This window comes from Colobus angolensis, unplaced genomic scaffold (assembly GCF_000951035.1).
Source record: "Colobus angolensis palliatus isolate OR3802 unplaced genomic scaffold, Cang.pa_1.0 Scaffold74, whole genome shotgun sequence".
Lineage (NCBI taxonomy): Eukaryota > Metazoa > Chordata > Mammalia > Primates > Cercopithecidae > Colobus > Colobus angolensis.
In genome coordinates, this window is record NW_012121154.1 from 10651182 (window position 1) to 10663523 (window position 12342).

Here is a 12342-nt window from a genome sequence, read left to right on the forward strand (position 1 = left end):
ATAATAAATAATAATTAAAAAATAATAATAGACCGGGCACAGTGGCTCACGCCTGTAATCCCAGCACTTTGGGAGGCCGAGGTGGGTGGCTCACCTGAGGTCGGGAGTTCAAGACCAGTCTGACCAATATGGAGAAACCGTGTCTCTACTAAAAATACAAAATTAGCCAGGCGTGGTGGTACATGCCTGTAATTCCAGCTATTTGGGAGGCTGAGGCAGGAGAATCACATGAATCCAGGAGGCAAAGGTTGCAGTGAGCCGAGATCGTGCCACTGCACTCCAGCCTGGGCAACAAGAGCAAAACTCCGTCTTAAAAAAAAAAAAAGAAAGAAAGAAAAAGCATATAGAAAAAGGGGTGGGGAGAGGATGGACTCTTGTTTACTTGGTGAAACCAATCACTCACGTGGCATTTTCATGGCTAGATCAAGACTTTCTTGGTTGGTCTTCCTTTTTGAAAGCTGCAAAATGGAAAATCCCAAGACTCATAATTAACCAGTACACTAGTTAATGTTTTAATTTTCTTGGGAAAAGGGAACAAATCCTAACATTTGTTCAATAGCTACTCTTTGCAAGGTGCTTTAGGTACACTGTGTCATCTAAATTTGTGAAGCAAATATTACTGCCATTTTACAGATGACCAGACCAAGGCAGACTGGGGTCACCAAGAAACTTGCCAAAGTCATACAAGAGGTAAGTACCCAATCAGGAGTGAAATCTAGGTCTTCCTGACTCAAAAGACCTCTCTTTCACTAAGTCATGCTCCTCCAATGGCATACATATTAACTTACATTAAAATTAAACAATGAAACTCATATCTTCTTAATATACTTACTATTTTAAGAGTATGTGTTTGTGTGTATTAATGAGACAAAAAAGAAAGATGTGACTCAAATCCTTTTAAACCATGTTTTTAAAATATCACTTTTAAAGACAAGGTAATACTTTCCTTCCAACTGAAGGTACATTTTCACCATCTTAGAAAACTTTAGTACCTATACTGTAATTTGCAACTCAGATTTTTAAATTAAAAAATAACATTTTTCTTTTTCATATTTATAAGATATATGTGAACACTGAATAAAGATACATGTGTTACCAAAATAACTCCAATTCAATTAAGTATTGATGCTAATGTTTGACATTTTTGCCACGTGTATTAAGAGTATAAGATCTATCAAAATGGCTTAGTATTTTTAAACTCCTTGATTATAAGAGAAAATGCTCTTAATATTTGGAAAATGCAGAAAAATATAAATAGTTGCCATCATTATACCAACATGCAGAGATTATAACCACTGTTAACATTATGATCTGTACTTGTAGTTCTATTTTATGAATGGTTGCAATCAGAGTATTCATATTTTCTAGTTTTATAAAAAATTGTATATGGTGACATTTTCAGTCATCCCTATGACTCTATGAGACACAACGTTTAAAAATGAAACAAACAGGGCCAGGCACAGTGGCTCACGCCTGTAATCCCAGCACTTTGGGAAGCCAAGGCAGGTGGATCACCTGAGGTCAGCAGTTCAAGACCAGCCTGGCCAAACACAGTGAAGCCCCGTCTCTACTAAAAACAAACAAAAAAAAATTAGCCAGGCGTGGTGGTAGGCGCCTATAGTCCCAGCTACTTACAAGGCTGAGGCAGGAGAATCGCTTGAAGTCAGGAGGCAGAGGTTGCAGTGAGCCGAGACTGCGCCAGTGCACTCCAGCCTGGGCAAAAAGAATGAGACTCGGCCGGGCGCGGTGGCTCAAGCCTGTAATCCCAGCACTTTGGGAGGCCAAGACGGGCGGATCACGAGGTCAGGAGATCGAGACCATCCTGGCTAACACAGTGAAACCCCGTCTCTACTAAAAAATGCAAAAAAACTAGCCAGGCAAGGTGGCGGGCGCCTGTAGTCCCAGCTACTTGGGAGGCTGAGGCAGGAGAATGGCATAAACCCGGGAGGCGCAGCTTGCAGTGAGCCGAGATCCGGCCACTGCACTCCAGCCTGGGCGACAGAGTGAGACTCCGTCTCAAAAAAAAAAAAAAAAAAAGGAATGAGACTCCATCTCAAAAATAATAATAATAATAATAATAAATAAAAATGAAACAAATTATTGAGGAAATTGTTCAGAATGTAAATTTGTTTTGAATTGCCAAAATTTATTATAATTGAAAGACATTGTTTAATTAATCTTCTCTGCCATGAAACTCCATCAGGCTGTCTACAAAAACCGCTGGAAGGCTGAGGGTCACTAGAGCCCAGGCGTTTGAGGCTGTAGTGATGAGTCTCAAAGGTCTACTGCACTCCAGCTTGGGTGACAGAGTGAGACCCTATCAAGGGGTAAGCTGCATGCTTGCTTACTGTCTGTGGTCATTAAAATCCTAGACGTCTCTAGGAAATCAGGTCTGCCTGCACTTCTCGGAGACAAGCATGAATTTTGAGTTCTTTGCTTCTTTAAAACTTGCTGCATGTGCACTGTTGTCAAGCCAATTCTCTATACCTTTAAAAGGTCTCCAAAAATCTGTACTCAATCAATGGATAAAAACGTTACCAATAATAAAACCATAAAGCTAGTCTAGACAAGTGAGATTCTATCATTTCAACTTCCAGGTTTCCGTTTAATGCCTGTGTGCCAATGGCTGGAGTTAGGCTTGCTCTTTAGGACCTCAGCAGTTATTCTCATCCCTCCTTTGGGACACAACTGTCCATAAGGCACCATAAAAAGCCACACTGCATCTGCACCTAGCATCATTCCTCCCAGGGACCAACTCCTCAGAATGTAATTTTTTTTTTTTTTTTTTTTTTGAGACAAGGTCTTGCTCTGTCACCCAGGCTGGAGTGTAGTGGCGTGATCTCAGCTCACTGCAACCTTTGCCTCCCAGGCTCAGGTGATTCTGCCTCAGCCTCCCAAGTAGCTGGGATTACAGGCACATTCTATTGCGCCTGGCTAAATTTTTGTTTTTTGTTGTTGTTGTTTTTGGTAGAGATGGCATTTTGTTATGTTGCCCCGGTCGGTCTCGAACTCCTCAGCTCAAGCAATCCACCTGCCTCGGCCTCCTAAAGTATGGGTATTACAGGCATGAGCCACTGCACCTGGCCATGTAATATTTTTAAAAAGATAAACACACAAGAAATTTTCTTAAATTACAGAGAATTGATCCAGGAGGTCCAAAATAGAACTACTATAACTAATAGTCATTTTAGAATAAGAAGACGTAGGGAAGGACATTTTCAAAGATATAGACGAAATTTCCTAGAACTGAAGGAAATGGATTTTCAGACTGAAAGGGCCCACCACACACAGAGCATAATGAATAAATAAAGAACTACACATCATGGCAATTTTCAGAACACTAGTACCAAAGAGAGGATTCTCAAAGTCTCTAGAGAGAAAACAAAGGGTCTGTTCAAAGGATCAAGAGTAAGGATGGCACTGAGCTTCCCCACAGCCACACTAGAAATAAAATTATGGAGGCAATACTCTCAAATTCTGAGAGAAAACTGTTTCCAAACAAAAATTCTATACCCAAACTATCAATTATGAGTGAGAATAAAGACATTTCAGACAAGCAAGTTTTCAAAAAACTTACTTTCCATGTACCCTTTCTCAGGAAGTTCACTGAAAATATGCTCCACCAAAATGAGAAAATGACACAGAAGGAGGAACAAGTGGGATGCAGAAAATAAGGGCTACCATAGAAGACACAGGGGAGCCCAGGAGGCTGGTGAAGGGTGCCCTAGAACAGAAGCCGGCAGAGACCCTGGGAAGGCATCAGCTCAGACTACAGCCCAGTGCTGAACGACCACCTGAGAGTCTTTCCCTCAGGAAAATGGCACTGAGAGGCCAGGGGAGGCAGGAAAATAATCATCATAAATACACAGAAAGTCAAGCAGATGAAAGAGATGTTATTAACACGGCAGAGGGAGAGGTATATAAGGAAAGGAGACACAGCCACAGTATTTACTTGGTTCACCAATGAAAAATATTGATATACTCAATGTAAACCATGAAATCAACTTAACCTAAAACTGTGATCTATCTATTCTAACAGAATAGCAGAAGGCCAAGTAGAATCATCTTAAGTAAAACTAGTACATTTAAAGGCCAGGAACCCAGAGTCAACTTTTCAAAGTCTGGAAAGGTCATCTGAAGCTCCCTTTCACAGCTTTGGCAGCTTTATCCAAGGGTTAAAAGCCAAGCACTCTAGGCCATGCCTTCAACCTCATAATCCATATTCCACACACGTACCAGGCTACTACCTTCCAGAGCATGTCATACACTTTCTCACCTTCATGACCTTGTTCATGCCATCATCTACCTGGAAAATCACTGTCAAAATACTTTTTAGTTGTCTAGGCCCAGCTGAAATACTCATCTCCTCTGTGAAGACATCTCCAGCTCTGCCTGTCAGCATCACGTTCCTTCCTGTACCTCTAAAGCACTCTGTTCCTACCTCTAGTTGCCACCAGATCAGGGCTGGTTATTCCTATATGCACTCTGTTACTGAATGATGAAATTTAGGGCCTAGGTTACACCTATCCACTTTATCTCTTCAGACTAATTCTACGCCTTATGATATACAAGGGCTCAAATAATTAGTCATATATTAAGAGCAAATATAAAGCATTCAAAAAAGCCAAGCGCTACCTCTTTAGAACTTGGAACACCGCTGTGATCCTTCTCCATTATCAGCCATCTGAGAACATTTGGAATAGAGAGGTTTTTCCACGTTGGCCACGGATTCACAAATCTCCCATCTTTTCCTTTCTTAGATTTAGTTACATCTTCTTCTAGTCTATAATCCAGTTTGAAGCTTTTCCTGGAAAACCTAGAAGAATCACTTCCTCTGGAATTCCGTGCTGAATTTTGACGTTTTCTTACTGTTTCTTTAGGATATTGGCTGCTTGTCATCAGGGACTGGTTGCTTTCATTTTCATCCATGTCCTTTGGTGAAGAACTGAAAAAAAGGGGGAAAAATACTGAGTTGAACATAAAGGTAGTCAAACATAACACAAGGTACCATTTGTTAACCAATAAAAATTTCTCCAAACTTATAAAAATATTATGTCTGTATTAGCTGAAACTTTCTTCCTGCAAAGCACAATTTTAGAATACAGTATTACTTCTTGCTAAATAAGAAAGATGTGCCAGGCGCAGTGGCTCACACCTGTAATCCCAGCACTTTGGAAGGCCGAGGCAGATGGATCACCTCAGGTCGGGAGTTCGAGACCAGCCTGACCAACGTGGAGAAAGCCCATCTCTACTGAAAATACAAAATTAGCCAGGTATGGTGGCACATGCCTGTAATCCCAGCTACTCAGGAGACTGAGGCAGGAGAATTGCTTGAACCCTGGAGGCGGAGGTTGTGGTGAGCTGAGATCACGCCATTGCACTCCAGCCTGGGCAACAAGAGCAAAACTCCGTCTCAAAAAAAAAAAAAAGAAAGACAGAAAGAAGTTTACCTATTAGCATAACTGCCAAAAAGCCCTTAAAAAATCCTTTATCTCCTGTAATCCAAAACAACATATTTCCCCAGTCAGCATGTAAGCATATTAAATTTTCCATTTCAATGACATTTTGTAGAATAAATTAATGTGCCTTCATGAATCTATAATATTTTCATACATGTATTTAAAAAACATTATTGTTAACAATGCATAGTAAGGACTGCTTCAGTTCCCTGAGAGAATTTAGTAATTCAAGCAAGTCACATATGTACCCCACTAGGCCTAGCCATAGTTACACTGAAGATGTTCTGTAACCAATGTCCCCAGAAAGTACAACCAGTCCAAATCCCTAGAAAGGGGATAACACATTAACTGAGAGACATTTCAATAATGTATGTAACTGATCAATAAAATACATTTAAATTAATTCAGAACTACCAAGTCAGTGAGTATGTATCCTAGCTATACGACCTTGAGCCAGTTTCCCACCCTCTCTGTATCCTGATTTCCTCATCTATAAAAGGGAGAGAACGTTACTTGCCTCAGGGTTACTGAGAAGACCTGTAATACAAATAAAGCACTTGGAAACATAGTAACACACATATAGACCCACCATCACAGCTCAATCAATGTTAGCTGTTGCTGCTGACCTTGTTTTACTGCTACTACTGCTACTGCTTAACTCAAGGCATTAAAATCCCTCATTTTGAACTATACAGAACTCCAGATACACAAAAGTGGTAAATAACATATCTGCCATGAATTTCATTTCTTTCTTATTCTGTTAAACAAACATTTGCTTTCTGTTTCATTAGTTTAAATACAATGCACCATAGCACATTTTATAAGTGGAAATAAGGAAACGAGCACAGTAACTGAAAGCCAAATATTATTTTTATGGCTACAGTGGTGTTTAAATAGAAATACTGCCCCAGAGAGAAAGGGAAAAAACACAAACCCTAGGATGAACACGTACACAGAACCAAAACTTTTTTTCCAAATTGTCTAGAGTAAATAGTCTGTAATCTAGAGAAGAATCACTGTGAAGAAAAGAAACCCCAGCTGAGACTACAGCTAAAGCACACACTGTTGCTCAGCCATCACTGTGTGTGGGAGAGTCCAAGAGTTAAGAGACAGTCTAACAAGACTTATACTTTGGGCAAATAACTTACCCTTTCTCATCCTCCATTTTCTCCCTGTAAACTATCTACCTACCTGTGGAGGTTTCTTTCAAAGGATCAAATGACACAAGTACATAACGTACTTGGCACTCACAAATGCTCATTCTTCCTTTCCCTAATCTTGTTAACTGGCCATATATCTAAATTGTTTTTTTTTCTTTTTTCTTTTTTTTTTTTTTTTTGAGACAGGGTCTCACTCTGTCACCCAGGCTGGAATACAGTGGCTCAATCACGGCTCATTGCAGCCTCAACCTCCCCGGGCTCAGGCCATCCTCCCACCTTAGCCTCCCAAGTAGCTGGAACCACAGGTGTGTTCCACCATGCCTGGCTAATTTTTTTATTTTTTAGTAGAGATGGGGTTTCACTGTGTTGCCCAGGCTGACCTGGAACTCCTGGGCTCAAGCAATCTGCTTGCCTCCTCGAACTCACAAAGTGCTAGGATTATAGCTAAACTCTTTAAGTTATTCTAGAACTTAAAGTGGTCTCAGAGAGTAAGCTCTCATAGAATCACTTTTGCTGGGTTATAATTAAGTTCAGGCCAAGGACTTTACAAAGAGCAGAAACAATGACCATCCATCTGAACCTCACCTCAACAGATGAAAATGTACAAGTTTAAATAGTTTAAGTTACTTCTCAACCAGATAATATGTCCAATAGGTGGGAGAGCTGACCTCTTGCTACCCCTTGTCATGATAAAACAGCTTATGAGATCCCTATATTTGTCATATACATATATATGTAGATATACGCACATATATATCATAATTCTACCAAATATGTTAATAAATGTTTGGCTCATTGTTTTAAACAATCAAGGGATAAGGGAGAAAGGAAAAAAGGACACTTTCATTCAAAGACCACAAGCCAACGTCAAAATAGGATTTTGAACAACATCTAGTGGTCTAATGTAGCTAGGACATAAAAAGCAAGGAAGGGCCAGGCGCAGTGGCTCATGCCTATAATCCCAGCACTTTGGGAGACCAAGGCAGATGACTCACCTGAGAGCAGGAGTTCAAGACTGGCCTGGCCAACATGGTGAAACCCTGTCTCTACTAAAAATACAAAAATTACCCCGGTGTGGTGGCGTGTGCCTGTAATCCCAGCGACTCGGGGGTCTGAGGGAGGAGAATCACTTGAACCCTAGAGGCAGAGGTTGCAGTGACCCGAGATTACACCGCTGCACTCCAGCCTGGGCGACACAGTGAGACTCTGTCTCAAGGAAAAAAAAAAAAAGCAAGGAAGGTTTGTGACAGTCGAGACTATAAAGGGTTAAAAGATTGGACAGTAAAGATGGGACTAGATTGTGAGCCTGGACTCCCTCTAAGGAGGATGGGCTACACTGCAAGCAATGGGGAAACACTGAACACACTTAAAAGGCAGTGTACTTAAGGGCTGGGCACAGTGGCTCACGCATGTAATCACAGCAATTTGGGAGGCCAAGGAGAGCAGATCATGAGGTCAGCAGTTTGAGACTAGCCTGGTCAACATGTTGAAAGCCTGTCTCTACTAAAAATACAAAAATTAGTTGGGCATGGTGGCATGCACCTGTAGTCATAGCTACTTGGGAGCCTGAGGCAGGAGAATCACTTGGAGGCAGGAGAATCGCTTGAACCCATTAGGCAGAGGTTGCGGAGACTCCTTTAAAAAAAAAAAAAAAAAGCAGTGTACTTAGGGAAGACAACTCCGGTAGCAGGATAAAGAAGAAAGGAAGTGGCCAAAAACTGGACCTTGGGAGATGGATTGAGCGAAAACAGAAGAAGCCCAGAACACCCAATAACACTGAACCACCATGCCACATGTTTGACATATTTCATTTAAATTCATGCTCCTAGCAAACCCTCAAGGTAGGTATTATAATCCCCATTTTTTAATAGTAAATAGCAGCCCAGTCAAAAGATGAGGAGGCAGTACAATGAGAAGAGAAAAAGCAGAATAAATCCAAGAGACAATAAAGAAAATGAATCAGTAAGACTTGAGAGTATTTGGATAGTCACAAATTTTGGACTTTGTAGGGCTGGTTGGTCGGGAGGAGAGTGGGAAGAGTCAGAAATGGCAGCACCACTAATCAAGGTGGATTGTGACCCAGTGAGTTTGAGAAGGGTTTGAGGTCATGGGAAAGCAAGAACCCAAGAGAAAGTCCTCATTGACACCCAAAGGAAATGGATTCAGGCTGCTTTGGGGGTTAAAAAAAAAAATCACCCCACTGTGGTGGTGTAAGCTTGTAGTCCCCACTACTCAGGAGACTGACAGGGAGGATCACATAAGCCCAGGAAGTTGAGGCTGCAGTGAGCTGTTATCACGCCACTGCACTCCAGCCTAGGCCACAGAGCGAGACTCTGTCTGGAAAAACAAAAAACAAAACACACACACACACACACAAAGAAAAAAAGAGAGAAGAAAAAATTGGGTCAGTGATCTTTTCTTGTCTCTAAACAATAAACTTTTTCAAAGTTGTCTATTCACATGACCTCCATTTTCTCACCACCCATCCACTCAGTCTTTCACCCCAATCCATCTATGGGAACAGGTCCCATTACCAAATAGTCATCCTCTCCTAACAAATCCCCTCCCCTAACACACACAAAGTCCAGTTTTCAGGAATGCTCTTTAAAAAACAAAAACAAAAATAATCTGATACAAACCAAACAAAACGAAAAAAGCTCCAAAGGGTTTTTTGAGGGCAAAGGTCAGCATGTGATTCACAGGGTCTGTGTTTCTAACCCTACCCACACTCTCCTCTGCTCCATAAACACAGCTTGAAACTATTTCCTCAGATGTATCATGTACCCACTTCAGGGCGACCAACTGCCACGTTTTAATATCCTTGGGGTATGGGGAAAGGATAGTCACAGGATTATGTATTGCCATCCACAACAGATGTTAAAGCAACACAAAATGATGAAACTATGAAGCACCATTTCACACAATGCACTGTTGAAAGGGCAAGAAGGGGCAGAAGCACATAAAACCTGAGCCTTGAAAATCCGTGGACTGGTTTTTCTGGAGGAAAAATACTCGAAGCCCATTTGGTGAATGTGCAAAATGACAAGCTCTACCAACAAGTGCTCCAGTGACAAAGGAGCCTCGGCCCGAGAGCGGGTCACACAAGAACGCTCCTCATCCCCAGTGTCTTCTGGGCACTCAGTAGAGGACACAGCAACAATCCCGCAACAGTCATCCTCAAACACCACAGACAAAATGACAGAAAAACTAGGAATGAGGAAGAGTGGGTTGTCTGTATGGTCCTGTATCAACTAGGTTTGAGCTCTTCAAGCTTGACAAACCCCTTAACATATCTAGTGGGAGTTTCTCTAATTAAATGTGGCAAATTTCCAACTATTTCTTGTTATGTAACTGTTTCCAAAATTGACAAAGTAAATGAAAATAATCCACCCTTGATTTCAGGCCAACACCAACTGAAAGTAGATGTGTACATGAGTACATATAAATTGTAAACAACTCGTGTTTCAAAAAGTGCTTTAAAACTTGATAAAGATCTTTCCATTGTACTGATTTTGATTCAGTTAAAGAGATCTTGAATTCTGAAAGAGCAATCTAAACAAATAAAAATAAATAAAAATACCACAAATTGTCAGGCACCCTGATGTGTCATCCGCCACTAAGGAAGTAAAAATGTTATCAATTATAGTTAGGTCACACGTTATGCATGACACATACTGATATCAGTGGTGTTAAAATGTCTATCTCAAAATGGATGAAATATAGCATCTTGTGTTTGAAAATAAATATGCTGGGACAGGAGTGAAAACATTGCTCTTGGTAATTAAATATAATCAGAAGCATAATTAATTTGCTCATCCTCTTTCCCTCTGTGAACAACAGCTAGTTATAAATATACCAAATAACTAAATTTGTTCTAGAAAACTAGAATCCAGAAGCAAATTTAAAGGTAACAAATCCCTGTGACAAGTGATAAATAAAAAATACAAATGTTCTAGCCAGGCACGGTGGCTCATGCCTGTAATCCCAGCACTTTGGGAGGCCAAGGCAGGTGGATCACCTCAGGTCGGGAGTTCAAGACCAGCCTGGCCAACATGGTGAAACTCCATCTCTACTAAAAATACAAAAATTAGCTAGGCATGGTGGTGCATGCCTGTAGTCCCAGCTACTCAGGAGGCTGAGGCAGAAGAATCGCTTGAACCTGGGAGGCAGAGGTTGCAGTGAGCCAAGATTCCAGCCTGAGCAACAGAGACTCTGTCTCAAAATAAATAAATAAATAAATAAATAAAATAAAATAAAACAAAGGCTCTTTTTTAAAGAACAATTTATTACAAAAAGGACAACATAAATTCCATCTAGTAATTATCAAGTACATTCTCTACATTTTTTTAAGATTAATTGCCTATTTAATAGCAGAAGGATTTATCTCTATGTCTCCAACCAAAGAGAGGTCTGAGCTGTGACATTTGGTGAAGACAAGTCAGCCAAGTACAGATATTTTCTCTCAATAACTGCACATATGGGTAAAATGCTTTCAAAAAATAAGCATTTTCTATTTCAAAAGCAAATGTTTCATGCTTTCTTTTTTCTACATTTAAGATTTGCCAACTGCCTAGAATTGAATGCATTGCTTTATCATGTAAAAAGTTAAAGAAAAAAATCAGAGTAGTACAACATATGTTTGGGATTTCAACATACTGGACAACAACAATTCCAACAATTATGAAGTGGCAAATCATCATTCCCAGAGTAGACATTTAATAAATACTAATTGAGTTCCTGTCCATTACATAACAACAAAGATGCTGACGTTAAATCTGGAAAGTATCCAGAACTGTATTTTCAGATATCTCTGACTAAATAACATTAAACTTACAATTCTGTATTTGCTCTCCTTATCCTTATTGAAGAGAAAGGGCCCTTTTGATACAGTGCTAGATAACATGGCTAAAGAAACTACATCAATTCACTGAAACGTCTGCAAAGGGCTTCAGTGGGAGTAAAACTGAACAGTTCACATCCTTCACATTCAAAAAGATTCCAGGCAATACTGGTATTACTCCCAGAGGCATTTAGGGGACCAGTGGGAGGGCAGATACTTTCAAGCACAGGAGTACACTGGAAAATAAGAGGGAGAACGTTCTGTGGGAGGTATGTACACAACATTCATCAACCAAAAAAGTACTGCACTGTTATCACTGAACTTCATTCTTACCACACTTTATTGACTTAGCAAAACAACCAGTTTTGCTAAGAAGCTAAAAGAAAACAAAGCAAACAGAAGTTTAATATACAGTACTTGAGAGTATGACATTTAATAACAATTATTGCATCAAAAATAGAATGTACATGCATAATATACATTTAGATATATGTACATATAAATCTATATATCTCACCAATTTCTCTTCACAAGAATGGAAAGAACACTAGTTATGAGTCAGAAAAACTGGACTCCAGTTCTACCATTAACTAGAGATGTTAGCTTGCAGGGAGTAACTCAGCCTCTCTAAACTTGGGCTTATTCATCTGCTCAGTAAAGATGGTAACTCCTAAACGTCTCTTTAAATGACTATTAGTCATTCAAGGAGACCATGAGTTAGTACTATACATATGGAAGCGCTATACATATGGAAATTGCTGGCTAGTTGTGGTGGCTCACACCTGTAATCCCAACACTTTGGGAGGCCCAGGTCAAGAATTTGAGACCAGCCTGGCCAACATGGCGAAACCCTCTACTAAAAATACAAAATAAAATAAAAAGT

At 40.2% G+C, this 12342-nt stretch overlaps 1 protein-coding gene across 3 annotated transcripts in view; it reads right to left on the reverse strand.

Moving 5' to 3' along the window:
• Window positions 1-12342, reverse strand: part of NAPEPLD (N-acyl phosphatidylethanolamine phospholipase D) — a 62033-nt gene that overhangs the window by 29189 nt on the left and 20502 nt on the right. For all 3 annotated transcript variants that reach the window (XM_011927742.1, XM_011927741.1, XM_011927740.1), the window contains exon 2: window positions 4636-4945. In XM_011927742.1, the coding sequence (XP_011783132.1) occupies window positions 4636-4929 (294 nt within the window). In that variant the 5' untranslated portion in view covers window positions 4930-4945. The remainder of the gene's footprint in view (window positions 1-4635; window positions 4946-12342) is intronic.